The following is a 27,594-nucleotide window of genomic DNA, read 5'->3' on the forward strand; positions in this document are numbered from 1 at the left end:
TTTAGACTTGAGGCTTATGAAATCGGCATTGGAGAACAACTCCAGAAGTGGAAACAAGAGGAGTTTTAAAAAGCTACAGAAAAAAAATATATGTAATCAGAAATTTAAGCAAGTTTAAAAAGTTGATCCAATTTAACAAGACAGATAATCTTTAAAATTCTAACACAGGTTAACCTAGGCGCCTCTGAGTGCTGGTTCCATTGAAGTGACAGGTATGATAACGACACTATTAAATTTTTTTCTTGTCCCTTTTTGAACCTGAAAGATAATGTAAACTTTAGGTGATCATTTCTAAAAGAGTTGAATTCTGTTTCAGTGTTCTAAATAGACAGAAAATAGCTTGACTTTAAAATGTATTTTCTATGAATAGCTTAAGACTTATTATTTTTTTTTTGCAAATATAAAACTTTAAAAACTTGTTTCTTTTTTTTATTGGAGTTCAATTTGCCAACATATAGCATATCACCCAGTGCTCATCCCGTCAAGTGCCCCCCTCAGTGACCGTCACCCAGTCCCCCCACCCCCCGCCCACCTCCCTTTCCACCACCCCTTGTTCCCAATGTTTATCACAGCAATGTCCACAATAGCCAAACTGTGGAAGGAGCCTCACAACAAATAGCTTAAGAATTACGGAAAAAATTCTGGTAACATCTTGAAAATTAGTACCAAAGTCAACTTGCAATATTGATACAGAACTACTTAGCTCATTAAAACAATTAAAAATTTGTGAAATATACAAATCATGGCAGTTACATATTTTCTCTATGATTGAAATATTCTGATATATACCATTATTTTGTCCCTATGCAGTAATTTCCCATTGTTCCTATATCTCATTTCACTGTTATTATTTTTCTTTGATTTCAAATACATCAGTCATCTCTTATCAGTTACATTTAATCATGAAATTTTGACTGTTGCATCTACATAAAAATGGAAGACTATATGACAGTTCAAAAGTCAGTGGATATTACCTGACTCTTACTTGTGGGAATGCTCTCATTTATGACCTAGGTGTATACTATAAGTGACTTACCCTATCTAGGATACATTGATACAATTTTCCCACTATGGGGATATGGAAGAAACAGGGGTCAAAAAGAAATGATGAATATTCTCTCTCTTATAATATTGTAGAAAAAATCAGTCATTTAAAAGGAAAGTTAATTGCAAAGCTTTTCTCCAGAAGTATTCTAAAAACAGATATGGAAAATAAATAAATAAATAAATAAAATAAAATAAAATAAAATAAAAACAGATATGCATTCTGGAAATTATATGCATCTGTTTATAACTTTCACTTCCACTTACACCCATTAAAATGACGGGACCCAGCTATTACAAATAATTGGATTCCTCTCTCAGGCCAGGTAAAATTTATTTTCGGTCTTCTTTTCTTATATATTAAAATGAAAGAAAATATCTCCATAAAAATTCTACATGAAAATGTCATGCTGTAAATGGGAAATCCCGCATATAAACAGAACCCAAAGTTTTTAACAACGAATTCTTGCTTCAAATTGTGCACTAGCAAAATGCAGAGTTTTATTATTTTGTTCGTAAGAGACACAAGGGATTAATTAAAACAGAAGAAAAGGAAAGAAAAAGAAATGCCCCTGGAGACTAGTGTCAGGAATAATATTATTTGTGTAAAAGATAAAACAATAACCAAAACAAACAAACAAACAAACAAACAAAGAAGGAAATTAAAAGTACTGTGAATCACTTTCAGCAAAAAGCTGAATTTCTTTAACTACAAAACAAAACAGATATTCTCCCAAAAGAGAACTAGAGATAACTTAAACCCTACACTTAATGCCAACACGAATTTCAGATATTCCACTGCCCTGAGTTAGTTTGACCATATGTAGCTTTAAGAGGATTTACCCCAAAAGGAAACTTTTCTTTTGCTTCCTTAGTCAATGTCAAGATTTCATTAGCTGGGGACCTAATACCTCAAATTGAAGGTGTACTGAAGTACTTAAATGTTTTGCTATTTTTAAAATTTTTGAAACAATAGAAAATATAAAGAAAAAAAATGAACAAATACACCATGAATATATTTTATACCAGCACCATTTGATGCTCCATCTGCCATTCAATATAGTGGTACATATTTATAACAAGAATATTCTATGCAGAAGCTTTTTATTTTGATGAAGTTCCAATAGTGTATTTTTGCCTTTGTATCCTTGCCTCAGGAAAAATTTTGCTATAGTTGGGATGCCTGGGTGGCTCAGTTAAGGGTCTGCCTTTGGCTCGAGTCATGATCCTGGGGTCCTGGGACTGAGTCCTGCATCAGGCTCCCTGCTCAGAGGAGCGTCTGCTTCTCCCTCTCCCTCCATCGCTCCCCTTGGTTGTGCTCTCTCTCAAATAAATAAATAAAATCTTAAGAAAAACGTTGCCATAGCCAAAGTCAGAGAAATTAATTCCAGTGCTCTTTTCTAGGATTTTTATGGTTTCAGGTATCACAGTTAGGTCTTTAATCCATTTTGAATGGATTTTTATGTATGGAGTAAGAAAGTGATCCAGCGTCATTCTTTTGCATGTAGCTTTCAAGTTTTCCCAACCCCACTGGTGGAAAAGATGATCTTCCCACTGCCTATTTTTGTCTCCTTTGTCAAAGAGTAATTGAATTATGGTTTGTTTCTGGGCTTTTTATTCTGTTCCATTGATCTATGTGTCTACTTTCCTGCCAGTACTAATGATGACTAAAACTTTGTAATATATTAATATAATATTTTAATATATGATAATATAGTATTTTATTATAATTATAATATTTATAATATTTTTTACAATTAATATTGTAATTTTAAGTCTGGAATTGTGATAACTCTAATTTTGCTACTAGCTTTAGCTCTTCAGTTTTTTTGTGGTTACATACAAATTTAGGGTTTTGGGGTTTCTTAGTTTTTTTGAAAAATACTGTTAGTATTTTGATAGAGACTGTATTAAATGTATAGGTTGCTTTGGGTAGTATAGACATTTTACCAGTATTTGTTCTCCCCACCCAGGAACATGGAATATCTTGCCATTTGTTTGTATCATCATCAATTTCTTTCATCAGTCTTTTATAGTTTTCAGAGTATGGGTCTTTCACCTTCTTGGTAAAGTTTGTTCCTAGATATTTTATTGTTTTCAGTGTGGTCGTGAATGGGATTGTTTTCTTAATTTCTCTTTCTGTTGCTTCGTTATTGATGTATAGAAATACAACAGATTTCTGTGCATTGATTTTGTATCCTGTGATCTTAATGAATTCATTGATTAGTTGTAGTCACTTTTTGGTGAAGTTTTTAGGATTTTCTCTATATAGTATCATGTCTTTTGCAAATAGTGAATTTTACTTCTTTTTTATAAATTTACATGGCATTTATTCCTTTTTCTTGTCTGATTGCTGTGGCTAATACATCTAATACTACGTAGAATAGAACTGGTGAGAGGGAACTTCCTTGTCTTGTTATTGACGTTAGGGGAAGAGCTCATTATTTCCCCATTGAGTATGATATTAGCTGTTGAGAATATGGCATTTATTTTGTTGAGGTATGTTCCTTCTACATCTATTTTGTTGAGCGTTTTATCACGAAATGGATATTATAGTTTTTCAATAATGTGTTAAGGGTTTTTGCATCTATGTTCATCAGGGATATTGGCCTGTAGTTTTCTCTTTTGTGGTGTCTTCATCTGGTGTTTGTATCAAAGTAATGCTTTCCTTCCTCTTCTATGTCTTGGAAAAGTTTGAGAAGAATAGGTCTTAACTCTTTTTTTTGGGGGGGGCGGGGGGCTTAACTCTTCTTTAGAATGTTTGGTAGAATTCACCTGTGAAGCCATCTGTTCCTGGACTTTTGTGTGTTGGGATTTTTAAAATTATTGATTCAGTTCATTGCTTATAATTGTTCTGTTCAAATTTTCTTTCTTCCTGTTTCAGTTTTTGTAGCTTTTATGTGTTGAGATATTTATTAATTTCATTTCATTTAGGTTGCACAATTTTGGGGCATACAATTTTTTCATAATCTTTTATAAATCTTGTGTTTCTGTGTTGTCAGTTGTTATTTCTCCTCTATCATTTGTGATTTGTTTATTTGAGTCCTTTTTTTTTTTTTAATGAGTCTGGCTAACAGTTTACAAAATGCATAGATCTTAAAAAAAAAACCAACTAGCTCCTTTTTTTCCTGTTTTTTTTTTTTTTTAGGTTCTATTTTATTTATTTCTGCTCTAATCTAATGTGTTAAACTTCCTCATTACTATAGCATACTTATTTGTGTTTTGAATACTTTTCTATGTATTACTCAGCGCCATATAAAATGGCCAACACTTGACTCTGTGGGGTACTTATTCTATTTTGTCCTGAAGAAACTATCTAAAGATTACAAAGATTTCTCAGAATGATATGGTTTCAAAGAAGTGTATTCCTCAATGGACACAAACTTATATGTTATATAAGAATTCTCCCCAGGAACTAAAAATTTTTAAATTAAAAATATATTTAAAAGCCCCTACTATTTACTGTGTCTCTTGTGAATTCAGTATAGATTTCCATAATCTGCTCTTCTGCACAGTCATTTTAATTAATTATTTCACGCACATTTAAAAAAATCCTTGAGTCCCAGATATATAGATAAGGATTTAAAGACAGAAATAAAAAGATTATTTTAGTTGATGCATTTCCTACATATCCTCACTTTCTTTTCTGAAAGCTGTCTTTACCCCAAATAGTCTTTGTGATATGATTCAGTGATCTTAAACTGACATTTAAAATACCCAAGTAGACAGAACATAAAGACTCCTAACTCTGGGAAATGAACTAGGGGTGGTGGAAGGGAAGGAGGGCGGGGGGTGGGGGTGAATGGGTGACGGGCACTGAGGGGGGCACTTGATGGGATGAGCACGGGGTGTTATTCTGTATGTTGGCAAATTGAACACCAATAAAAAATAAATTTATTATTAAAAAAATAAAATACCCAAGAATTCTTCACTTTGTATTAATGGAATATTTATATATGTCCATGGCTAGTCTTCCTTGCAACTTGTGACCATGTGTACAAATTATGTCCAAAAAATGTAAACGGAAATGACGTGAAATTTCCTTTGTTTTTTCTTTGATAAAAGGGGTTTGCCCTCCTCGTCCTCTCCACCCTCTCTCGTTGTGATATCCACACATGGGAGGGCAAACCATTTGAAGCCATGAGTATGAGCAATCACACTAGGAATACACTGGCCAATCAACAAGAGAGAGCACAGAACACACCTAGGTTTGTGACCTAGGTGTGTTTCTAGGCATATCAGATTAGAAACACAGTGACCTCATGGAAGAGTTTCAACATCCTAGTCTGAACAATTTAAATAAGACAAAAATACAGTTATTTTTGTTAAAGTACTATTTGTCTTCCTTATACTCTGTGAAATCTATAGTATTATCAAAACTTGTTTCCTCTACATAACTATATTCCATAGTGAAGAATGTAGGTTCCATGCACTTTTTTGTAACAGTGATTCTGGGTATTTCTTCCTATCAATTTTTCAGTCCATGATCCCCATTTTTTTTGCTTCAGATTGTTGGGCAAATATTTCTTGAACTCTTAATACCAATTATTTTTAAATTGTTAATTTTATAGATCTAATAAAAATTATTAATTCTAAATATTTCACTGACCATGCATTCAGGTCTCTGTATTTTTGTTATTTTCATGTTTTTTTAGTCTTTAGATCTTTCTGCAATTTTTATCATATATGCAAAACTGCAAATGCCAATTATTTTGGATGATGATTTATTCCTAGAAATAGGATTTAATTTACTTCATTTAAAAATTTTATCTATTTAATTTATTCAAATAAATTTATTACACAAATGTAATTAATCAATGAATTCAGTTTATTCTGGCATGTATTAAAGACGGATAACCTTGGACAAAACAAGGAATGAGATTATACAACTCTGTATTCCATGCTTTTTGACAAATGATAAGTTCTTTGTGTTTATTCTTAGAAGTAAGATTTCAGTGGTCTCAAATAAAAGCCTAAGTTTTGACTCGGGTTCCTCCATTTTGGCAAATCATAAATGTCAAATATTTGTCTGCAGAGACTCGGAGACAGCAGTAATTTTTTCTTGGATTCTAAATCAGTTACCTGTGGCTTTGTACTGCTGTTATTTTTACTCTCTGATGACATAAGGAGTTTTTGCTAATGTTTTAGAGAAGGCTACTTGTTTTCAACAAGCCCTTTTATTTGAGAAAAATTTACCCAGTTTCTGCTAATGTAAATATCTTGTATTATCAGTATTCTATTGTCAAAATGAAAAGATACCACCAAACAAGCAAGACTATTAATTAATGTCTGAATTTATTTGTATTCCATTAGTTTTATCATTAATTTTCTTTCCCTTTTACAAGCTCTAATCCAGGGTACTACATTGCATTCAGTATATTCATGACATCTACTTATCCGGTAGACATATTTTTCTGGTCTTTGGCATATTTTCTTATTTTTCAAGTACTAGTTAATTTGGAAGGGTACTTGTTTTTTTTTAAGATTTTATTTATATATTTATTAGAGACACACACACACACAGAGGGAGAGGCAGAGACACAGGCAGAGGGAGAAGCAGGCTCCATGCAGGGAGCCCGATGGGGTACTGGACCCTGGGACTCCAGGATCACGCCCTTGGCCAAAGGCAGGCGCCAAACCGCTGAGCCACCCAGGGATCCCCAAATTTGAACCCATTCTTAATGCCTTTCCCTCCCTGTTTAGATATATGGTGTCATTCTTTACATTCTTTCATTTATGAGTTCCTCAAACTCCATTTATGAATCCCAAGTATACCATTTTTACCTCTTTTGTCCTTCCTACTATTTTCCTCCTACCTAAAATTCTTCCTTCCACTAGAGTCCTCCTTTAACATTTCTTGTAGGGCTGGTTTAGTTGTCATGAAATCCTTTAACTCTTGTTTATCTATGAAACTGTCTATCTCTTTTCTATTCTAAGTGTGAGCCTTCATGTATAGAGTATTTGGGGCTATAGGTTTTTTTTTTTTCTTTTAGCTCTTTGAATATGTGATGGCACTTTCTTCTGGCTTACAAAATTTCTGCTGAATGAACAGCTAAAAGCCTCATAGGAGTTCTTCTGTATGTAACTGTCTTCTTTCTCTTGCTGCTTTTAAAATTCTCTTTATCACTACTTATTGCCATTTTAATAATTATGCGTCTTGGTGTGGACCGCTTTGGTTGATTTGGTTGGGCATCTCTGTGCCTCTTGGATCTTGATTTCTGTTTCCTGCCTCAGATTCAGAAAATGTTCAGCTATTAATTATTCAATTAAAATTTCTGCCATCTTTTCTCTCTTATCAGATTTCTATAATGTGAATGAGATTACACTTAATGGAGTCTTTGAGTTCTTTAAGTCTGTTTTCATTTTGCATATTTTTTCTCCTCTCATCTGCTCAGCCTTATTAGTTTCCATTACTCTATCCTTCAGGTCGCTAATTTCTTGTGCTTCCTCTCAGTGGCTCTTTATTCCATGTAGTATTTTAAAATTTCACTTATTGTGCCCTTTATCTCTGATTGCTTCCTTTTATCTTTTTGTTAAAGGTCTTACTGAGGTCCTCCACTTTTTTCTCAAGTCCAGTGAGTATGTTTATGATCATAACTTTAATTTTTCTATCAGGCATATTATTTATCTCCATTTCACTTAGATCTTTTGCTGTGGTTTTTTTCTGGCTTTCATTTGGGATATATGCCTCATTCTCCTTTTTTCTAACACTGTGTCTGTTTCTTCATATTAGGAAAGTCAGCTACTTCTCCAGTTTTTGAAAGTAATAGCTTTATGAAGAAGAGTCCCTGCATTGCCCTGCAGTGGAGTGTTCCCTGTTCACCAGAACCAGGCATTGCAGGGGTGTCTCTTCTGTGTGCTCCACGTGCCTTGCTGTTATGTGTTAGCCACTTTTTCCTTCATTACAGTCATCTACTGTAGTGCTCCTTGCCTCTTGTGAGCAGTGTTGTGTCATTGTGGTGTTGTTGGATCAATCTGGGGCTGCCTTGGGCTGAGTTTAGGTGGACCAGGTGTTTGCCAAAGATGCAGTAGCACCAAAGTGCAGGGTGCTTTCCCTGCGTTGTCCCTTGAGAAGCTTTCAAGGTGGGTGGGTCCAACTGTTGTCCCCCAGCCCACTGCTAGGGCTGCAGTTGTTATCTCTCCCTCACCCCAGGCACTTTGGAGTGATGCTGGCCCTTCACAGGGTTTCTTGCACAGTGCCAGTCTTTTGCCTGGTTTGAATGGGCTCTGGCTAAGAACATATTGGTGGGGGGGGGGTAGTGGGGCACACAATGCCTTTAAAGTTTGCATAGTAGTGAGAGAGGATGTATACTCACCACCAGGAATGGGTTGGTGAGGGTGGGTTGTGCAGTTTTAACAAGATGTGTTTAAGTGTTCGTGGGAAGGGAGCCACCAATACCACTGGGACTGAGGCACAATGCACAGGTCCAGAGATGCAGTGTTGGCAGGATTTTCACTGGTAGTCTGGAGGAGGGCATTTGCAGCACCAGGACTGAGGCAACTGTTACTGAAAATAGCAGATCTGCTGAAGATGGAAAGATGGGCAGGGTGGCCATAGTGTAAGTGAGTTGGGTAATGAATGTTGGCACTGTCTGCAGATGGCTCTGTGTTTATGCTGGGGGTGGGGAGAGAAATGTTGCCCATCAGCTCCTTTGCTCTTGGAGAGTCTCCCAGGGGTCTCTGTCCCTCCAGGATGTGCTCTCAGATTGGTAAATAACACTTCCTCCCATATGCCACAGGCATGATTCTTGTAAGTAGCATATCAATGGGTCTTGTTTTTTTTATTCATTTTGATATACTATGTCTTTTGATAAGAGCCTTTAGTCCATTTACAGCCAGAGTAATTATTGAAAGATATTAATTTAGTGCTATGTATCACCTGTAAAGTCACTATTCCTGGAGATGTCTCTGTCCTTTTCTAGTCTTTGTTACTTTTGGTCTCTGTTTCTGCTCAAAGGCTCCCCTTTAATATTTCTTGCAGGGCTGGTTTGGTGATCACGAACTCCTTTAGTCTTCGTTTGTCTTGGAAACTCTTATCTCTCCTTCATTGTGAATGACAGCCTTCCTGGATAACGTATTCTTGGCTGCATATTTTTTCCATTTAGCACATTGTATATATCATGCCTCTCCTTCTGGCCTTCCAGTTCTCAGTGGACAGGTCTGCTGCCAGCCTTATATGTCTACCCTTGTAGGTTAAGGACCTTTTCTCCCACACTGCTTTCAGAATTCCCTCTTTATCTTTGTATTTTGCAAGTTTCAGTATGAAATGTAATGGTGTTGATCTGTTCTATTTAATGGTTTTATTTCCCTCTTAGTTTCAGCTTCATTATTTTCCATAATTTTATCTTTTTTTAAATTTTTTTTAAACATTTTTTTAAAGTTTTTTTTAATTTTTATTTATTTATGATAGTCACACACACACACACACACACACAGAGGCAGAGACATAGGCAGAGGGAGAAGCAGGCTCCATGCACCAGGAGCCTGACGTGGAATTCGATCCCGGGTCTCCAGGATCGCACCCTGGGCCAAAGGCAGGCGCTAAACCACTGCGCCACCCAGGGATCCCCATAATTTTATCTTTTATATCACTTATGCTCTCCTTTGCTTCTTCAATCCTCATAGTAATTATATCTCATCAGGTTTTTATCTCTGCTTTAACATTTTTTATTTCAGCCTGACCAGTTTTGGGGTCTTTTCCTCTAAAGCAAGGGTTATTCTGGTATCTTCTATGTTTTATTCAAGTCCAGCTAGTAGTCTAAGGACTGTTCTAAGTTTTTCTTCAGATATATTGCTTATATCTACTTTGAACAAGTCCCTGGCTATGATGTCTTCCTGACCTTTCTTTTGGGGCAAATTCTTCCATCTTGTCATGTTGGCTAAGTTTTTATCTTTTGTATGTTATGAAGGGTTGTTATGTTTCTTGCAACTCGGAGTAGTACTAAATTTTAAAAAGTCATACAGTGTCCAGGGCCTGGCACTTAAGGAAGTGTTTTTGGTGTATGCCGTGTCAATTCTGCTGTTTTGGCAGCTCTTTCCCACAGGTCCATCCTCTGTAGAGTTCCTCCTTGGTGCAGTGAGGAGTTTCGGGACCTTTATTAAGGTATGCTTTGATTTGTTTGTTAAAAAATGCCTGGGAAAAAAAAGGAAAGAAAGAAAAAGAAAAAAAGGGAGTGGGTGGGCGAAGCCTGCTTCAAAAAGAAAAGGAAAGGGAACAACAACACAACACAAAAACAATCAAAAAACTATAGCCTGATTTCAAAGAAAAAGAAAAGAAAAGAATCCTGATTCAAAAAATAAAAAGAATAAAAGAGAAGAGAGAAAAGGAAATGTAAAAACAAACTAACAAACAGAAAACTGTAAACCCAATTCCAAAGGAAAAAGAAAAAAAAAAAAAGAGTAAGACAAAAGAAAAAAAATGCTACCAGGTTCTATTTCTACCAGAACCGAAGGGGATACTGTGGGGCACTGTATTCTCAGTAAACTTGTTTCATGTAGAGTCCTGTCTGTGTGCTCTTCTGGGGGAAAGGGTAGCTGAGTTGGCTCTGAGTCACCTGCCCCAGTAAAGAAAAAGCAGTTGCCTAGCATTAGGGGGCGGGGGTTGATGTCAGTGGCTTCCACCTCCATTGGGGGCCACTGTGTTGCCCTCTGATGTCCAACAGTGTTTGCAGCCTGGGCAAATTGGTGACACCCCCCCTTTGTTCAGGAAGCCCTCACTGGAGCCAGGGCTGTCAGGAGGCCAGTGCCAGGTATCTTGCATTTATCTCTGGTGAGGCTGGGATTCAAAGCTGCAACTCATAAAGGAGCCACCACCACTTGGATATGCTCCCTCCTCTGGATTAGAGGCTCCCTGCACTCTGACTAGTGTTCTTTGTCCCAGAAAACCAGTCTCCTGCCCTTGAAGTGGGCACATTCTATGCTGTGGCACCTCAAATAGCAGTAACCAGGTTATCCCCTCTCTGCACAGGCCTCTGTCCCTTGCAGATGAAAGGCCATTTGTTGATGCCTACAGTGTCTTTTGTCCTTGGAGATGGTATATATCCTCTTCCCTGTGTAATCCAGGAAGGGGAACAATCTCTCCCAGTGCGACCCATGAGAACCCTACACCACTTTGTGCCTCTTCCCCATCCAAAGTCTTCCTTCTCACCAGGAGCACTCACTACAGCTCCATTCTGGAGTATCACACTTCTCAAAGCTCAGAGTTTGACCATAAAAAACCTGTGCCACGCAGCTCCCCCAACTCCCCAGTCTGTGGTCCAATAGGTTTTCTTTTTTTGTGAACCCTACATCTCCTCTCTCAACCTCTCTTTCCCTTCTCTTTCCCTGTGCAAAGGGTTCTCTCCCCTGTGAAGCAGGGCAGCTCTCTCCCCTAACTCACTTCCACACACCTCCACCTGCCGCACTGTCTCCCTCCAACCATGGAAATCTTTCTTCCAATCCTCAGATCCATTTCCTGGGTATTTCAAGTGATCAATACAGCTGTGTTCCAGGGATGAGGAAAGCCCAGATCCCCCTACTTCTCTGCTATCCTAGCTCCACCCCACCCCAGGTGTTTTTCAAACGCTGCTTCTTTGCAGGGCTGATTGTTGTGCTTTTTTTTTTTTTTTTTTTAATTTATTTATGATAGTCACAGAGAGAGAGAGAGAGGCAGAGACACAGGCAGAGGGAGAAGCAGGCTCATGCACCGGGAGCCCGACATGGGATTCGATCCTGGGTCTCCAGGATCGCGCCCTGGGCCAAAGGCAGGCGCCAAACCGCTGCGCCACCCAGGGATCCCTGTTGTGCTTTTTTTTAAGGACAGGGGTTCAGCTTTCTATTGCCTTCCAGGCCCACCAATGAGCCACTGATTTTTAAAATTCCAGGCTTTAAGTCCCTCTGTTTGTAAGAACTCATGAAATTCAGCTTCTCTGGTTTTCTGACATCCTTTTTTAAATTAAAAAAAAATCCTAAAGAAAGTTTTTTTTTTTTTGGTTTGTTTTGTTTTTCTTGCACTTGTTTTCAATCAAGGAGGCAAGTGTCCACATTTATCTTTCTTTGGTGAAGATTTATATTTCTTATTCGAGTTTTGAGAGAGATGGATTTTCCTGGTTCAGGTTCAATATATCTACAAGCAACACAAATTATCCACTGTGTATGAACACTGCACTGCTTTGTTACTTAATTGTATAAAGTCCAGAAAAATCCAAAACATGGGCCGGCACTTCCTCTTACCTATGATGATCTGTTTCAGGATTTGTTCACTCTTTTTACCTTTGTAGACATTGTAGATTTTACTTACTTTTCCACCAGCTCAGCCACTCATCCTTTCATTTTCTTTTTAAATTTGTTTCAGAATTTTTAGAATTCTTTTACCAGGAAGATCTTTGAAGGATCTGAGTGCCATCTATTAGGAAATGAAGGCTCTTCTTTATGTTCCCAAGGCTTGATTTTTATTACTGTTTTTTTTTTCTATAACTGTATATATTGCCATTTATTTTACTGGACAATGTATTAATTTTCTGTGGATACTGTAACAAATTATGACAAAATAGATGGCTGAAACCAATGAAAACCATTCTTTCACAATTTTGGAATCCTAAAATCTGAAATCAGTTTCACTAGGCCAAAATCAAAGTGTTGGCAGATACGACCCTGCAATTGCCCTGCTGGGGATTTACCCCAAAGATACAGATGTCCGGACACCTGCACCCCGATGTTTATAGCAGCAATGTACACAATAGCCACACTGTGGGAGGAGCCATAGCATTCATTGACAGATGATGGATAAAGAAGCTGTGGTCTATGTATACAGTGGAATATCCTCAGCCATTAGAAATGAGAAATACCCACCATTTGCTTCGATGTGGATGGAACGGAGGGGATTATGCTGAGTGAAATAAGTCAATCAGAAAAGGACAAACATTATATGGTCTCATTCATTTGGGGAATATAAAAAATAGTGGGGGCGAACAGGCAGAGACACAGGCAGAGGGAGAAGCAGGCCCCATGCAGGGAGCCTGATGTGGGACTCCATCCCAGGACTCACTATTAGCCTCTAAATGAGTGGGAAGTATCAGAAAGGGAGACAGCACATGAGAGACTCCTAACTCTGGGAAATGAACTAGGTGGTGGAAGGGGAGGAGGGCAGGGGTTGGAGGTGACTGGGTGATGGGCACTGAGGGGGGCACTTGGCGGGTGTTATGCTATATGTTGGCAAATCAAACTCCAATAAAAAAAAGAAAACTAACAGCTATTTGTGGCATTTATTTATTACAGTTTCACAGATTCTAAATAGATTATGTGAAATTTGACAAATGTATCACTATGGAAAAAGTCAGGAAGTTGTCACAAGATTAGAGGGAATTCCTTTCTAGACGTATCTGTAGCTCATGAATTAGAGAAAAAAGAAGATAAAACCAAAGCCAAAACCAAACCAAAACAAAACAAAACAAAAACCTCACCAAACCAAATTAATATGTTAAGGACTTAGTTTATTTCTTTTTAATAAAAGAAATCGATATTGGAGTTTATCTGCAAAATGTGAATACTTATAATATATTGTATTCAAATTATTAAAGAATGGTTATTTAAAACCCGATACACTGATCAATGTAGAAAAAAGAGGAATATATTGACTTTAAATATGATTCTGTTCCAGTCAAGTATGTTATTTACTTGGAGTTTACAACCTTGTCATGAAAATAAGTGGATCCTTGAGGGAACTTTAAGAAGATAGTGAAATAGGAAGCACCCCGAATCTGGGCATCATTTGCATTGGGAGAATCTGTCTGATGGAATCAGTTTAGAACTTTAGAGTCTAATGAAGGCTTGTAACTCCCAGAGGAAGGCTGAGATGATAAATTACTGTTAATTTTGGTGATTTTAGATCTTAGCACAGTAGCAGTTCCCCATCCCATGACCCCCAAGTGAGGAACTAAATATTTAATTTTTAATTTAATATTTAACACTTTAAATTCATATATCCACATATGGCTAATGGCTGTTATATCAGACAGTACACATCTAAGTAATCTAATTAATAGTCTAGTAAAAAAAAAGTAGGTCACATCCAAATATATTTGCTAGATTATTGAGATAGAATTTAACTACAAAAAAGATCACCTTTTGGGGGGGATATATTTTGATGAACTCTGAAAAATATATAGTCATGCAACCACCACTGCAATCAAGATATAAAATATGTCCATTGTAAAATGTTTTCTCATGACACTTTTATGGTCATTCATTCTCACTATTAGCCTCTAAAACCTTTGATTAGATTTCTATGCCTATAGTTCAGTGATTTTCTGAATTATAGAAATATAATCATAGAGTATATAGATATTGCATTTGGCTTCTTTCACTTAGCATAATATTTCTAAGATTCAATCATTTAACATTTTTTTATTTATTCATGAGAGACAGAGACAGAGACAGAGAGAGAGAGGCAGAGACACTGGCAGAGGGAGAAGCAGGCCCCATGCAGGGAGCTCAATGTGGGACTCGATCCCAGGACTCCAAGATCATGCCTTGGGCTGAAGACAGGGGCTAAACTGCTGAACCACCCAGGGATCCCCTCAATCATTTTTTATATCTAATTCATTGCATTATATACATATGCCGTAATTTGTTAAACTATTTACAAGATGGTGGATATTGGATCATTTCTAGTTTTGGGCATTAACATAAAATGTATTTTACAGGTAAAATCAGTTCAGTTGAAGGATCAAAATAATTTCATCAAACATCCATCTGAAGCCTCAACTTATTAATCTGATAAAATATTATGCTTGTTACTTGTAAATATAACTCACTACCAGGTGTCAGAGTGTAAGATGGTTTACATTAATGTCTGAAATTGCTTCTTTGCTAATTGGAAGCAAGGTAGTGTCTTGGGCTTGTATAAACCGGTTTGGGAATTTTCAGTGTTGCGCCAGGACAGTGAACTGCTGATGATCCTGTTAAATATTTCATCAATTATTATAAATCACTTATTATACTCCTCTGGGATACTTCTACTTCAACTTTTATTTAAAGTGGATTACAGTGGTGTCTTTTATTGCCAGTCATTAGTACTTTTGGACCTTTGATCCCCAAAGATTAGGTTTTCTTTTCCTTTATTTCAGTAGAACCCCTGGACCTATAGTAAGTAGAAAGTGATAAAACTGCAGCATTTCATAAGTGTACAGGGACCAATATGGAATTTCTCTTGGAACAGCTGCTTATCTTTCATCAGATGATGCCACGAGTCTTTTTCAGTTGCCGTATTTCATTTTATTTTAAAGTATAACTACTCATTTTGAGGTTTTGAATGACAGCAATTGTAACAACAAGCTTTCACAAAATGCAACTTATCTGGAATAGAAAATGGATGTCCATTAAAATTATTAATACTTGAGTTCTGAGCTTCAAAGTGAGTATGAATCTGAGGGAATGTGGAAATTCTTTACAGAAGCACTGTATATACATGGTCCTTCCCACAAAAATCATTCATAGTAAGTATCCAGCTCAGAAAATAAAATATGATGATAAGAGAGTAAAATCATAATTAATTATGTCAAGAAACATCTCTGCCATGCACACTTAAGGGAACACTAGATACAATAGCTTCAAGGAGGTAAGGCAACTATAATTTTAACTTGACTTCAAAATCAGAAGTTATATCAAATGCACAAGTCCAATTCAGGGAGTTGAATTTGAGTTCTCAATTTTTAAGGTCTATAAGTGTTTTTACACTTATATGCTACAGTCATTTGTTGGCTGTGTATTAACAGATATTGTAATCTATCTTATTCATATACAGTTGCATCTAAATTTCATTTTTCTCTGATTCTCTGTATGAATCATGTATTGCCCTTGGTTAAGTGATGTGGAAAAAATGCTGAGCAACTGTTTTCTCAAATGGAATAACATAGTTCTAGAACAGTCTGATAGATCCACCTGGTAACCAAAATTGTATGAATAACTCCTAGAGCATACTTTTTCAAGTCAGAAATAGAGCAAAGTTGGGAGTTTTAAGATGAACATAAACATACATTTTTATAAAAAAAGTTTGTGACCACTCAGTAGCTGAAGACTACAAGTCTTCAATTGCCATTAATAAAATTTAAGCTATTCCCTAAAATCTGTTTCAGAAAACCACATTAAGCATGGAGAATCCTAGTTTTGTTCCTCTCCTAACCAAAAAAATTAAGAAACAGCAATATTAATTAGACAAAAGCAAAAGAATAAAAATAACAGAGTGCTTTAATAATTTATTTCCTTTAAAACGTTGCAGGTAACACATATAATGAAACAGACTAGCATGTTTCACATAAAATGGAATACTATAACATGGAAATAAATAGAATGTTTATACTTAGAAAGGACAGAGAGTAATATAATGTTTGAGAGGAAAAATTTTACTCTACTATTCAGATTCTTTTTTGCTGGTTTAAGAATTAAATTGACATGAGACATTAACAGGACAATATCAAATTAATTGCATATATATGGGACGGGAGCTTTGTAAGATTATGAGAATTATGGGCAGTCAGGCATTGGAGGCTACCATTTTTTTTTTGAGGTTACCATTTTGAGCTCCAAAGATGTAGGGGTCTGGGACTTCAAAGACATGGAAGAGAATTCAAAGGAAAATGAAAAAGAGTAAGTGTTTGGGAAACAATTTTTTGCTGGGCCACACAGAAAGAATGAACATAAAGAAGAATTTTAAGAACCAGACTTTGCTAAGGTCCTCCCTCTCGACCACATTTTAGATCTTGCCAATTCATATTAGCATACAAACAACCATAATTATTTGTGGTAATATCTCCCTTTTTGGAGCAAGTCTTTTATATAAATTCTTTTAGACATTTGAGGAGGTAAAAAGGAAAACATTCTGAGACTTCCATTTCTTAAAAATAATCAGCTTAAATTAATCGTCATGTCAAAGAGACACATTTTGGGGTGGCAGATTTTACTTTCTTACAATAATTTCTGAAGTAATCAATAGTTTTACAAAAATATGGGGGAATATTAAAAAGCAGTGACCCAAATTATGTGGATACATTAGGAATACACCTCAAAAAGGTTAATTGAAAAAAATAGAATATTTTTATTAAAATATGTTGTTTGTTTTTGTCATGTTTTCCTTTGTTGTATTTATTATATATCCTGAAAGACAACCAACTATTTGAATGTCATAGCATAGCCAGTCAAGAAAGTTGATAATAATTGTGTATTCTTAGTGCAGAAAAAAATTCACTTTATCTAATTAATGGAAGTCAATCCTGCTTAGTCATTGACTATCATAGGAATTATCATATATAACTCTAAATCCTGGTTTTGAAAATCACTCGGATACAATTTCTAAAACACAGAACAACTTAGTCTCTTTTGCTCAGGTGAAAAAAAATGATGGAAAACTACACTAAAAATGATTCATCTTCTTTTATTTAAATTATGCATGTAGAGTTGAGTTGACCCAGGAAGAATGGGTAAAAATGCATATTAGCCAAAGAAAATATTCAAGTTCCAGAGAAAAAATTGTGAGAAATATTACTATAAAGAGAAAAAATGGATAGGAAAGAATTTAGAGTTACCTTTAGCATGTAATTATGCATCATTGTAAATTTCAGATGGAAAAATAATTTACAAATAGATAAATTAGAGAATATATGTCCTTTTCCACTTTAGGTAAATATATAAATATTTAGGTTAATATATATATATATTTAGTTAAAATGTGAAATTAGTATATATATTCATTTGGATTTTTTAAAAAGATTTTATTCATTCATGAGAAACAGAGAGAGAGGCAGAGACACAGGCAGAGGGAGAAGCAGGCTCCCTGCAGGGAGCCCAATGTGGGACTCCAACCTGGGACCCCAGGATCACACCCTGGGCCGAAGGTGGCGCTAAACCTCTGAGGCACTCAGGCTGCACCTATTCATTTAGTTTATATGTATTTAGGTTAATTTCTATATATTCAATTTATATACATTTAGGCCTATTTATATATATTTAGGTTTTATATAGTTATATATATATGTTAATGTGTGTATATATAGGTTAATTCACATTACACTACAGTATATTATATTCATGTATATGTTTGAGTTTGTCCTCTTTTCTTATGTATATTTGATAAGGCTTATAAAAGAGAGATGAAAAACCATTCAACGGAAATAGAGTTTATTCTCCTAGGACTGACAGATGACCCACAATTGCAAGTTGTGATTTTTGTGTTTTTATTTCTTAATTACACTTTGAGCCTGATGGGGAACTTAACCATTATCCTCCTCACCCTGCTGGATCCTCGCCTCAAGATGCCAATGTATTTCTTTCTCCGTAATTTCTCATTTCTAGAAATCATATTCACAACGGTATGTATTCCCAGATACTTGAAAACCATAGTGACTAAAGAAAAAACCATCTCATATAATAATTGTGCGGCTCAATTATTTTTTATTCTTTTACTGGGAGTTACAGAGTTTTACCTTCTGGCTGCTATGTCCTATGACCGCTATGTTGCCATCTGCAAACCCTTGCATTACCCAATCATTATGAACAGCCGAGTGTGCTATCAGCTTGTACTTGCTTCTTGGCTGACTGGATTCCTAATCATCTTTCCCCCATTGCTCATGGGACTCAAGCTGGATTTCTGTGCTTCCAAAACGATTGATCACTTTATGTGTGAAACTTCCCCCATCCTGCAGATATCCTGCACAGACACACATGTCCTAGAATTGATGTCTTTCATCTTCGCCGTGGTGACACTTGTGGTCACATTGGTGTTAGTGGTTCTCTCCTACACTTGCATCATGAAGACCATTATGAAATTCCCTTCTGCACAGCAAAGGACCAAAGCTTTTTCCACCTGTACTTCCCATATGATTGTTGTCTCCATGACATATGGGAGCTGCATCTTTATGTATATTAAGCCATCTGCCAAAGAAAGGGTGACTGTATCCAAAGGTGTAGCTTTGCTGTATACCTCAATAGCCCCTTTACTAAATCCCTTCATTTATACCCTAAGGAACCAGCAGGTGAAAGAAGTCTTCTGGGATATGTTACAAAAAAGGTTGTATTTTTCAAAAAAAAAATTGTGATAATTGCTACAAATCACAACGTTGTCATAAAAACAAAAAATCTTTCATTCATTTCTTTTTTAAAAAGATTTTATTTATTTGAGATAGAGAGTGGGAGCAGAGTGGGGGCCAGAGGGAGAGGGAGAAGCAGGAGAAGCTGAGCAAGGAGTCCCATGCTGGGCTTGATTCCCAGACCCTGGGATCATGACCTGAGCCAAAGGCAGACACTCAACCAACTGAGCCACCAGGCGCCCTCATTCATTTCTTCTGATCATGTTTTTCTATTTCATTACTTATCCCATATAGGACATTTTCTTGAAGAATCCTGCAGCTCAGTCTCACCCTCATATTTTATTCTTGCTAATGAAAACACCCTGCTGCAATAACTTACTCTCTGAAGTGGTAATGCAAGCTTTAAATAGCATTTTTTATTGTATGTTAGCTACTAGAAACCATGACTTTAAATAAAATATGCCTTTTATAAGTATAATTTGCTATGCGTAATTTGTTAATTGATTAAACACATCTTGTGTATCTCTCATTTCAGATGTTGCAAGGCTCTCAATCCTTATGTTTGAGAAACTTGTCCTTAAGTAAGGAGACAAACACCTAACTCTAATATTAATATATAGTGTATAATTAGTGTTGTCATAAAGGGATATTAAAATATGATGGGGCATACCATATAGCTTCTAAGTAATTTTGGAGTTCTGGGAGGACTTTTAGGAGAAAGTAATAATTATATTGAGACTAAAAATATACAGTAGGAAAGAAGACTGAGTTATAAATATATGCGAATAGCACAGAGGTGTTAGATAATGACATACATTTGGAGAATTCATATATCTGATGCTTTAAAAAGGGTTTTTGAGATATTCAGCCTGAATTCAGTAAAGGTTTTCTTACAAATACAAAATGGAATACTGCACAGAATATATAACATTTTTGTGCCTCAGATTTTCCATATATAAAGTAGGAGAAAAATTTTCAAAGTTTTTATTTTATTTATTCTAGAGACAGTGTGTGGAAGGGGGGTAGGGATGAGCAGGCGGAAGGGGAAGTAGACTCCTCACTGAGCCTGGAGCCCATGAGGGGCTTGATCTCAGGATACTGAGATCATGATCTGAGCCAAAACCAAGAGTTGGATGCTTAACAGTTGAGCATCCAGGGACCCCTAAAGTAGGAGAAATTTAAGCCACATCTCATAGTTCATTAAATATATGCTATTAAAACTGTTTAGCACTCAGTAAAAGATATCACTTAATTTTGAACATTCAAAAATGTGGTTCAATTAGTACTTCATATGCTGTTATATAGATAGAGAAAACAAGCCTATAGAAATTGAAGGGATCTGTATACCACAACTGTATTTTGGACTTAAACTTAGTATTTTAGTAATGTTGAAAGGTTTTGTGTAAGACTCACTTTGGTAGTCTTACAGATGTAGATTATATTATTCCTACTTCTTTCATTCCTCTGTCTGGAATATAGCCAATATACTCTATGTTACTGATCTGTTTTCTAAAATTGTTGTAAAATAAATGCAATGTTTTCCATAGCAGCATAGTGTCAATTAAATCATTACCTGATATAAAGTGTATTTGCCAAAATCTTTCTCTCAATTCCAGTTTGTTTTTTACCTAGCAAAATTATGTTAAGTAATTCTGACCTGAAGAAAAAATGCACAGATTCTTTTCCTTTGGCAACAATAGTGTAAGCCTCCATATTAAAAAATTCAGCAAACTTCCAGCCAGGAAAGATTTATTTCCTTTGTGTATATATTCCACCCTTAATTTTGGTTTAGGGAAGTGATAGAACCATATCTTTCATCTACCTCACTCCTTTTCGTTCATGGTAATTAGATTAATACTTCCATCTGTTTAGAAACCCTATATAAATGCATCTGACCTCAATTGCTTGCCATTGTTTTTAGAATTTGCTAAACAAAATAACTGACTTTGGTATTTTTATAGAAATTTTGGTCAAAAGGGAATTCTCATTTGACTTACAAATTTGCAAGCAATTTTTTAAAATTCATTACTGAAAATATGATTACTATTACTTTCATTAAATGATTCTGAGAATCTTCTAAAAACTATTAAAAACATTTTTCCAATGCTCTAATCTCATAATTCTAATTTCCATTTCTTTTGAAAGCTTCATAATTAGGAATTTCAAGTCCTTGGAAAACAAGATTATTGTTTAGATTAAAAGAGTTAACTTATTTGAACCCCTTTATTCACTAATAAGGGTTACATTATTCAAATAGTTAATGTATAACTACAGCAATCCTTAAGGACATCTGCTCAGAGTCTGTGAAGTACTTGTCCAAAGATAAACATCGGCTTGAGGAACCACAAGAAAAAATTCAGTTGCGTTCAAGCCAGTATAAAATAGCTGTGCTCACAACTGTTGTAAGAAATGGTCTTATTGATGCAGACTGGGTCCTAGGACCCAGTGGAGGGTCCCACGGGATCAGCCGAGAGGGTCCCTGGCTTCACACAGAATAGAAATCAAATGTGAGCCAGATAATGTAGAAACAGAGTTTATTGAATAGTTTAAGCGGCAGACAGAGAGGAGCAGATGGAGTGTCTGGGAGACTTGGAAAGGAAAGGAGAACAAGTCTCTTTGTTGTTTTGGGGTGCTAAGTAAGGTTTGTATCAGAAAAGGGTCTAGTGTAGGTATTTCTCTGGGAATCCAGAGAAAAGCAAGTTTCAGGTGAACAATAGGTATTATTCTATAAATTACCAAAGGTAGGGGTATTGATGCCTGCGTCAGCGGTTTATTTGAAGATAATGTCCAGGAACACGTCTGGAATCTGGCTCTTCTTGGGTGTTATCAGGTGTTTGGGGCCTAGAACAAAACTCAGCAAATGGTAAATTTTCTTGCATCCCCCTTGAAGTGGGAACATAGCTTTTTTGGCTTCTACAGATGCAAAATATGGACATGAGTAAATGGGGTCTAGCAAAAACCAGCAGAGATGGAGCCTTCCTAAAATGGAATACCTTCAGCTTTCCTACTTTCTTATCATCTGTTGCCATACTGATGAGGAATTTGGGACACAGTTGTAAATGGGATTTCTAAAAATGAGAAATTTTGGAGGAAGAAATACATGGGTTCTTTGGTTGAGAGTCCAGTAGGGTGAGAGTGATTGTCGTTGGATTCCCAGTGACACTCAACATGTAGGTAAAGTCGAAAAAAGAAAGAGAAAGAAAGAGAGAGGAAAAATAACCACCTGCAATTCTGGGTCACCGCCCAGTCCAAGAAGAATAAAGGCTTTCACTGTTGTGTGGTTTCTCATAACTGACTTCTAGGAAGAAGGAAAAAGGAGGAAAAGAGAAAAAAATGAGAAGGAGGAAAGGCTTTAAGTATACTTACTCTCTTAGTATTCTCATAAACACAATGTTACCGACACCCAACCTCCCTCAATATTCCGTTAGCCAGCAATGACATCCTCTCAAAATTCTCATATCATTTTTACTCAGAACTTCACTAACTCTATGACACTCTCTGAATTTGCTTTCCTTTAATGTAAGCTTTCCAGAAGGATAACATATTGCATTAATAGTCATATACAAGTGAAAACAAAGAAAGAAACCAAGAAAGCCCATATTTCTCTGTTTATTGCTCTTTGTGATAGACTTCGATGTTCTGTCATTTTTAGTGGACTCTCTTTTAACATAACACAAACGACGTACACACCTCGAGCCCATACACAGCGCCAAACTGTTTTCCATAGTGACTGTAATTTTAATTCCCACTAACAATAGAAAAGGGTTTCCATTACTCCATACCTCATTTTAAAAATTAGAGCCATCCTAATGAATTTGCAGTGGTACCTCATGGTATTGATGTGCATTTCCGTAATGACAAATGATATAGAGCACCATTGCATGCTTGTTCTTCATTTCAAGAAATTTGTATTCAAATCCTTGCACATTTTCTAAAGATTTATTTATTTGAGAGACAGCGAGTGTGCACTTGCACATACACATGTGCCAGTGGGGGAGGGAATCTTCAAGCAGATTCCCTGCTGAGTGTTGGGTCTGCCAGAGGGTTGATCTCAAGACCCATGAAATCATGACCTGAAGGGAAACGAAGAGTCAGGCGTTTAAACTACTGATCCACCCAGGCACCCTTGCCTTGCACACTTTTAATCCTTGCACACTTTTAATTGGATTATTTCTTTATGTTGTTGTTGCTGATTTGTAATAGTTTTTGTGTATTCTGGATACTAGAACCTTGTGAGATATACAATTTGAAAATATTTTCTCCCTTTCTGTAGATTTTATTTTCACTTCTTGATCATGTCTTCAGAACAACAAAAGTATTTAATTTTGATGAAGCCCAATTTAATCCTTTTATTGCTCATACCATATCTAAAGATCCATAGCCAAATCCAAACCCGAGGTCATGAAGATATATCCACCCTTTTAAAGAGAGTTGGATATTTTTGCTTTTATATCTAGGTCATAGATATACTTTGTGCTGATTTTTGTACAGTGTAGGGTAGGAGTGTAATTTTGCTCTTTTACATGTGATTATCTAGTTATGCCAGCACTATTTGTTGAAAAGGCTGTTCTTTCTCCATTCAATGTTTTGATATTCTAGTAAAAAAAATTAGTGATAGATGTATAGACTTATTTCTGGACTTTTCATTTTATTCCACGTTTCTATGTATCTGTCCTCATGCCAATTTCACACCTTTTTTATTACTATTATTTCATAGTATGATTTTAGGAAGTGTCAGTCTTCTCACCTTTGTCTTTTTTTTCAGGATGGTTTTGGATAATAGGATTTCTTTACAATTCCATTTGAATCTGAGAATGAAATTTTCCCATTTTTTAAAAGTTTTCCATTAAAAAGATAATGTTATTGGAATTTGACAGAGATTGAACTAAATCTGTAAATTATTTTGGGTGGTATCGGAATTCTATCTAACAAAATATGAACATGGAATGCCTGACACTGTTTTAGAAGGTAATAACTATTCAGTGAATTTTTAATAGATATGTTTTTTCAGATTATTCTTGCGTTTTTGCAAATTGTTTCTTTCAAAGAATGGTCATTTTCACTTAGGTTATCAAATTTGTGTTAATAGAATTGTTCATAGTGTTTCCTTATGACCCTTTTAATGTCCATATCCTACAGTGGAAACTTAGATAACTGATTATAGATTTTTCTTCTTCTCTAATAGAAACATTTAATGCTATAAATTTCTCTCTGAGCACTTCTTCCACTGCCTTCCACAAACTTTAAATAGGTGTTGTTTCATTTTCATTTAGTTAAAAAAATTTGAATTTCTCTTGAGATTTCTTCTATGATGCATGTATTAGTTAGGATTTTTCAGTCATCATTTTTATTGATTTCTAGTGTAACACCATTGTGGTTTGAGAGCCAATATTGTATCAATTCTACTCTCCAAGATTTTTAAAGTGCGTTTTATGGTCCAGAATATGATCTGTCTTTGTGAGCTTGCGAAGAAAAGATATTTAGCTATTGTTGATTAAAATAGTCTATAGATGTCGATTATACACAGCTAATTGATGGTGTTGTTGAGTTTAACTATGTCCTTACCAATTTTATGCTTGCTAGATCTGCCCATTTTGGATACAGTTATTGAAGTTTCTAACTATGAGAGTGGATTCATCTCTTCTCTTCTCAATTCTACTATTTTTTCCCCACACCTTTTGATGTCTTCTTGTTAGTTGTATGCATGCTAAGAATTATATCAATATGTTTTCTAATGTTAAATGGACAATGCATTTAAAAAATAAACCTGGGCAACCCAGGTGGCTCAGCGGTTTAGCGCAGCCTTCAGCCCAGGGCCTGATCCTGGAGACCTTGGATTGAGTCCCACTCAGGCTCCCAGCATGGAGCCTGCTTCTCCCTCTGCCTGGGTCTCTGCCTCTGTTTCTGTCTCTCTCTCTCTGTGTCTCTCTCTCTTTCTCTGTGTCTCAAATAAATAAATAAATAAATAAATAAATAAATAAATAAAATCTTTAAAAAATAAAACTCACTTGGTACTGGTATACTATCATTTTTATATGTTAATGGATCACATTTTCATATATTATTTTAGATTTTCTATATCTGTACTCATAAGTAATATTTTCTGAATTTACTTTTTCTTTTAGTGCCTTGCCTGTGTTTTTGTATCATGATAATGATGGCTTACTAATGAATCAAGTATTCCCTCCTTTTCAGTTTTTTGGAGAATGTTTAGAAATTTTTGGTATGCCTCATAAGTGAAGCCATCTAAACCTCAATTTGTGTGTGTGTGTGTGGGGGGAGTGGGGAACATTTCTAAATACAAATAGCTTACTGTAGCAGCTATAGAGTACTCCATTTATAAATTTCTTCTGAGTGCTTTGGAAGTTTATATTTTACAAGGATTTTAGCCATTTCACATAAATTATCTATTTTTCCTATAAAGTGGTTCATAATATCATAATATCTCATTATTCTTTCAATATCCATAGGATCTGTAGTGAAGTCATTTTATCAATGCTAACATAGGTAATTTGTGCCTTCTATTTTTTCCTGATGAATCTATGTGTGTGATTTATAATTTCTTTAACATATTTATACTCATAAATTCATCTGAAGTTGCTGTGCATATCTGGATTATTTCAAAACCAGGCTTAGGTATTTGTTGAAATTATTATGCTGCTCCACTCTTCATGAGGCAGCTATGTTCAATCGTTCTTATGATTGTTAGTATGTCATTTGTCATATTTAATTTAAATATTTGTAAATGCTCACAGTTCTCTAACACAAATTAAACAACCAATTTAAATTGAATATAATGCACAATATTTTTAATTGTTTTAAGATTCATTTATTTTGAAGAGAGAGAAAGAGAGAGGGAGGGAGAGAGAGAGACAGAGAAGTAGGAGGGGCAGTGGAAGAGAATTTTGAAGCAGATTCCCTGCTAAGCATGGAGCCTGACATAGGATCACAACTTGAGCCAAAATCAAGAGTGGACCCTTAACTGACTGAGCCACCCAGGCGCCCCCACAATCTTTTTTTAAGTAAACTAATATATTCTAATTTGATTATTAACACTAGTGGTTATTCTCTGCCACAATTGCCTTTTCATTTTATTAAATAGTGTAGCAATAATTTGGTAGTATTATAAAAAATATAAATGAATATTAGTTTTAAATAGGTTGTAATTAAGTACAAATAAAGAATAATAATGTTTACATTGCATGCTACATTAAATATAAAATAAATAAAATACTTTATATTCTTGAATAGAATTCAAAGATAACAAACAGAGACAGACTGAAAAGGTTATCTCCATTTCTTTCAGATATTCACAGGTAAAGGAAGCAAAATGAGAAAAAAATGTCTTGAAGGATATAAAGAAAATTAACTTCTTTGGAACAAAGATTTTCTTCAAAGGAAGCTTGAAAAGATAAAGATGAATTTTAAACATGAAAGAAAAAAAACTCAAAAAACAACCAAAATATACTATGTATTAGAAGCTACTACTGATACACTGATATTAGCAGGGATTCCTTTGTTCATTTCCTTTATATAAAATACTACAGGACATTCATTTGCTTGAGAAAGAAACAACCCTTTGTACCATGTTCATGAAGGCTGTTTTTACTTGCTGGTTCCTCAGAGTATAGATGAAAGGATTCAAAAGTGGAGCCACGGAAGTGTTGAGCACTGCAATTCCCTTGGAGAAAGATATTCTTTGTTTGACCGATGGCTTAACATACATGAAGATGCAGCTGCCGTAAGAAAGGGATATCACAATCATGTGAGAAGAACATGTTGAAAAAGCCTTTTTCTTCTGTTTAGTTGAAGGTATTTTTAGGATTGTTAATGCAATAAAGGTATATGATATTATCACCATGATTAATGTGACCACAAGTGTCATCGATGCAGAAATAAATCCCATTGTCTCTAAGAGCTGTGTGTCCGAGCAGGAGATCTGCAGCAGGGGGGTTGTGTCACAGTAGAAGTGATCAACAATGTGGGAAGCACAGAAGTCAAGGTTTAGACCCAATAGGAGGGGTACAAAGATGGTAAAGAATCCTGCAAGCCAACAACAGAAGACAAGTTGCATGCAGATCTTACTGCTCATGATGGTTGTGTAATGCAGGGGCTTACAAATGGCAACATAGCGGTCATAGGACATAGCTGCCAGCAAGTAAAACTCAGATGCACCAAGAAGGAAGGCAAAAAACAATTGAGTAATGCAATTATTATAGGAAATGGTTTTGTCTCCAGTTGCCATAGTAACCAACAATTTAGGGATGCATGTAGTAGTATAGGAAATTTCTAAGAAGGAAAAATTCCGAAGGAAAAAATACATGGGGGTCTTGAGATGAGTATCCACCAGGGTGAGTGTGATGATGGTTAAGTTGCCAGAGATGCTCAGCAAGTAGGTGAGAAGCAGGAAGACAAATAGCGTAACTTTCAGTTGTGGATCATCAGTCAGACCTGCCAGGATAAACACTATCCCTTGTGTGTGGTTTCCCAT

General features: G+C 35.7%; 2 protein-coding genes across 2 annotated transcripts; one reads left to right on the forward strand and one right to left on the reverse strand.

Moving 5' to 3' along the window:
• The first annotated feature begins 14,237 nt into the window (after positions 1 to 14,237).
• Positions 14,238 to 19,112, forward strand: LOC144297529 (olfactory receptor 6C6). Its single transcript, XM_077871808.1, has 2 exons — positions 14,238 to 14,261; positions 18,153 to 19,112. Exons 1-2 carry the CDS (start codon positions 14,238 to 14,240, stop codon positions 19,110 to 19,112), a joined length of 984 nt encoding a protein of 327 aa, XP_077727934.1.
• Positions 19,113 to 26,655: 7,543 nt separating this feature from the next.
• On the reverse strand, positions 26,656 to 27,594 carry LOC144297530 (olfactory receptor 6C74-like). Its single transcript, XM_077871809.1, has one exon. The coding sequence runs from the start codon at positions 27,592 to 27,594 to the stop codon at positions 26,656 to 26,658; it is 939 nt and encodes a 312-aa protein (XP_077727935.1).

The sequence above is a fragment of the Canis aureus genome, chromosome 25 (genome assembly GCF_053574225.1).
Source record: "Canis aureus isolate CA01 chromosome 25, VMU_Caureus_v.1.0, whole genome shotgun sequence".
In the NCBI taxonomy this organism is placed as follows: domain Eukaryota; kingdom Metazoa; phylum Chordata; class Mammalia; order Carnivora; family Canidae; genus Canis; species Canis aureus.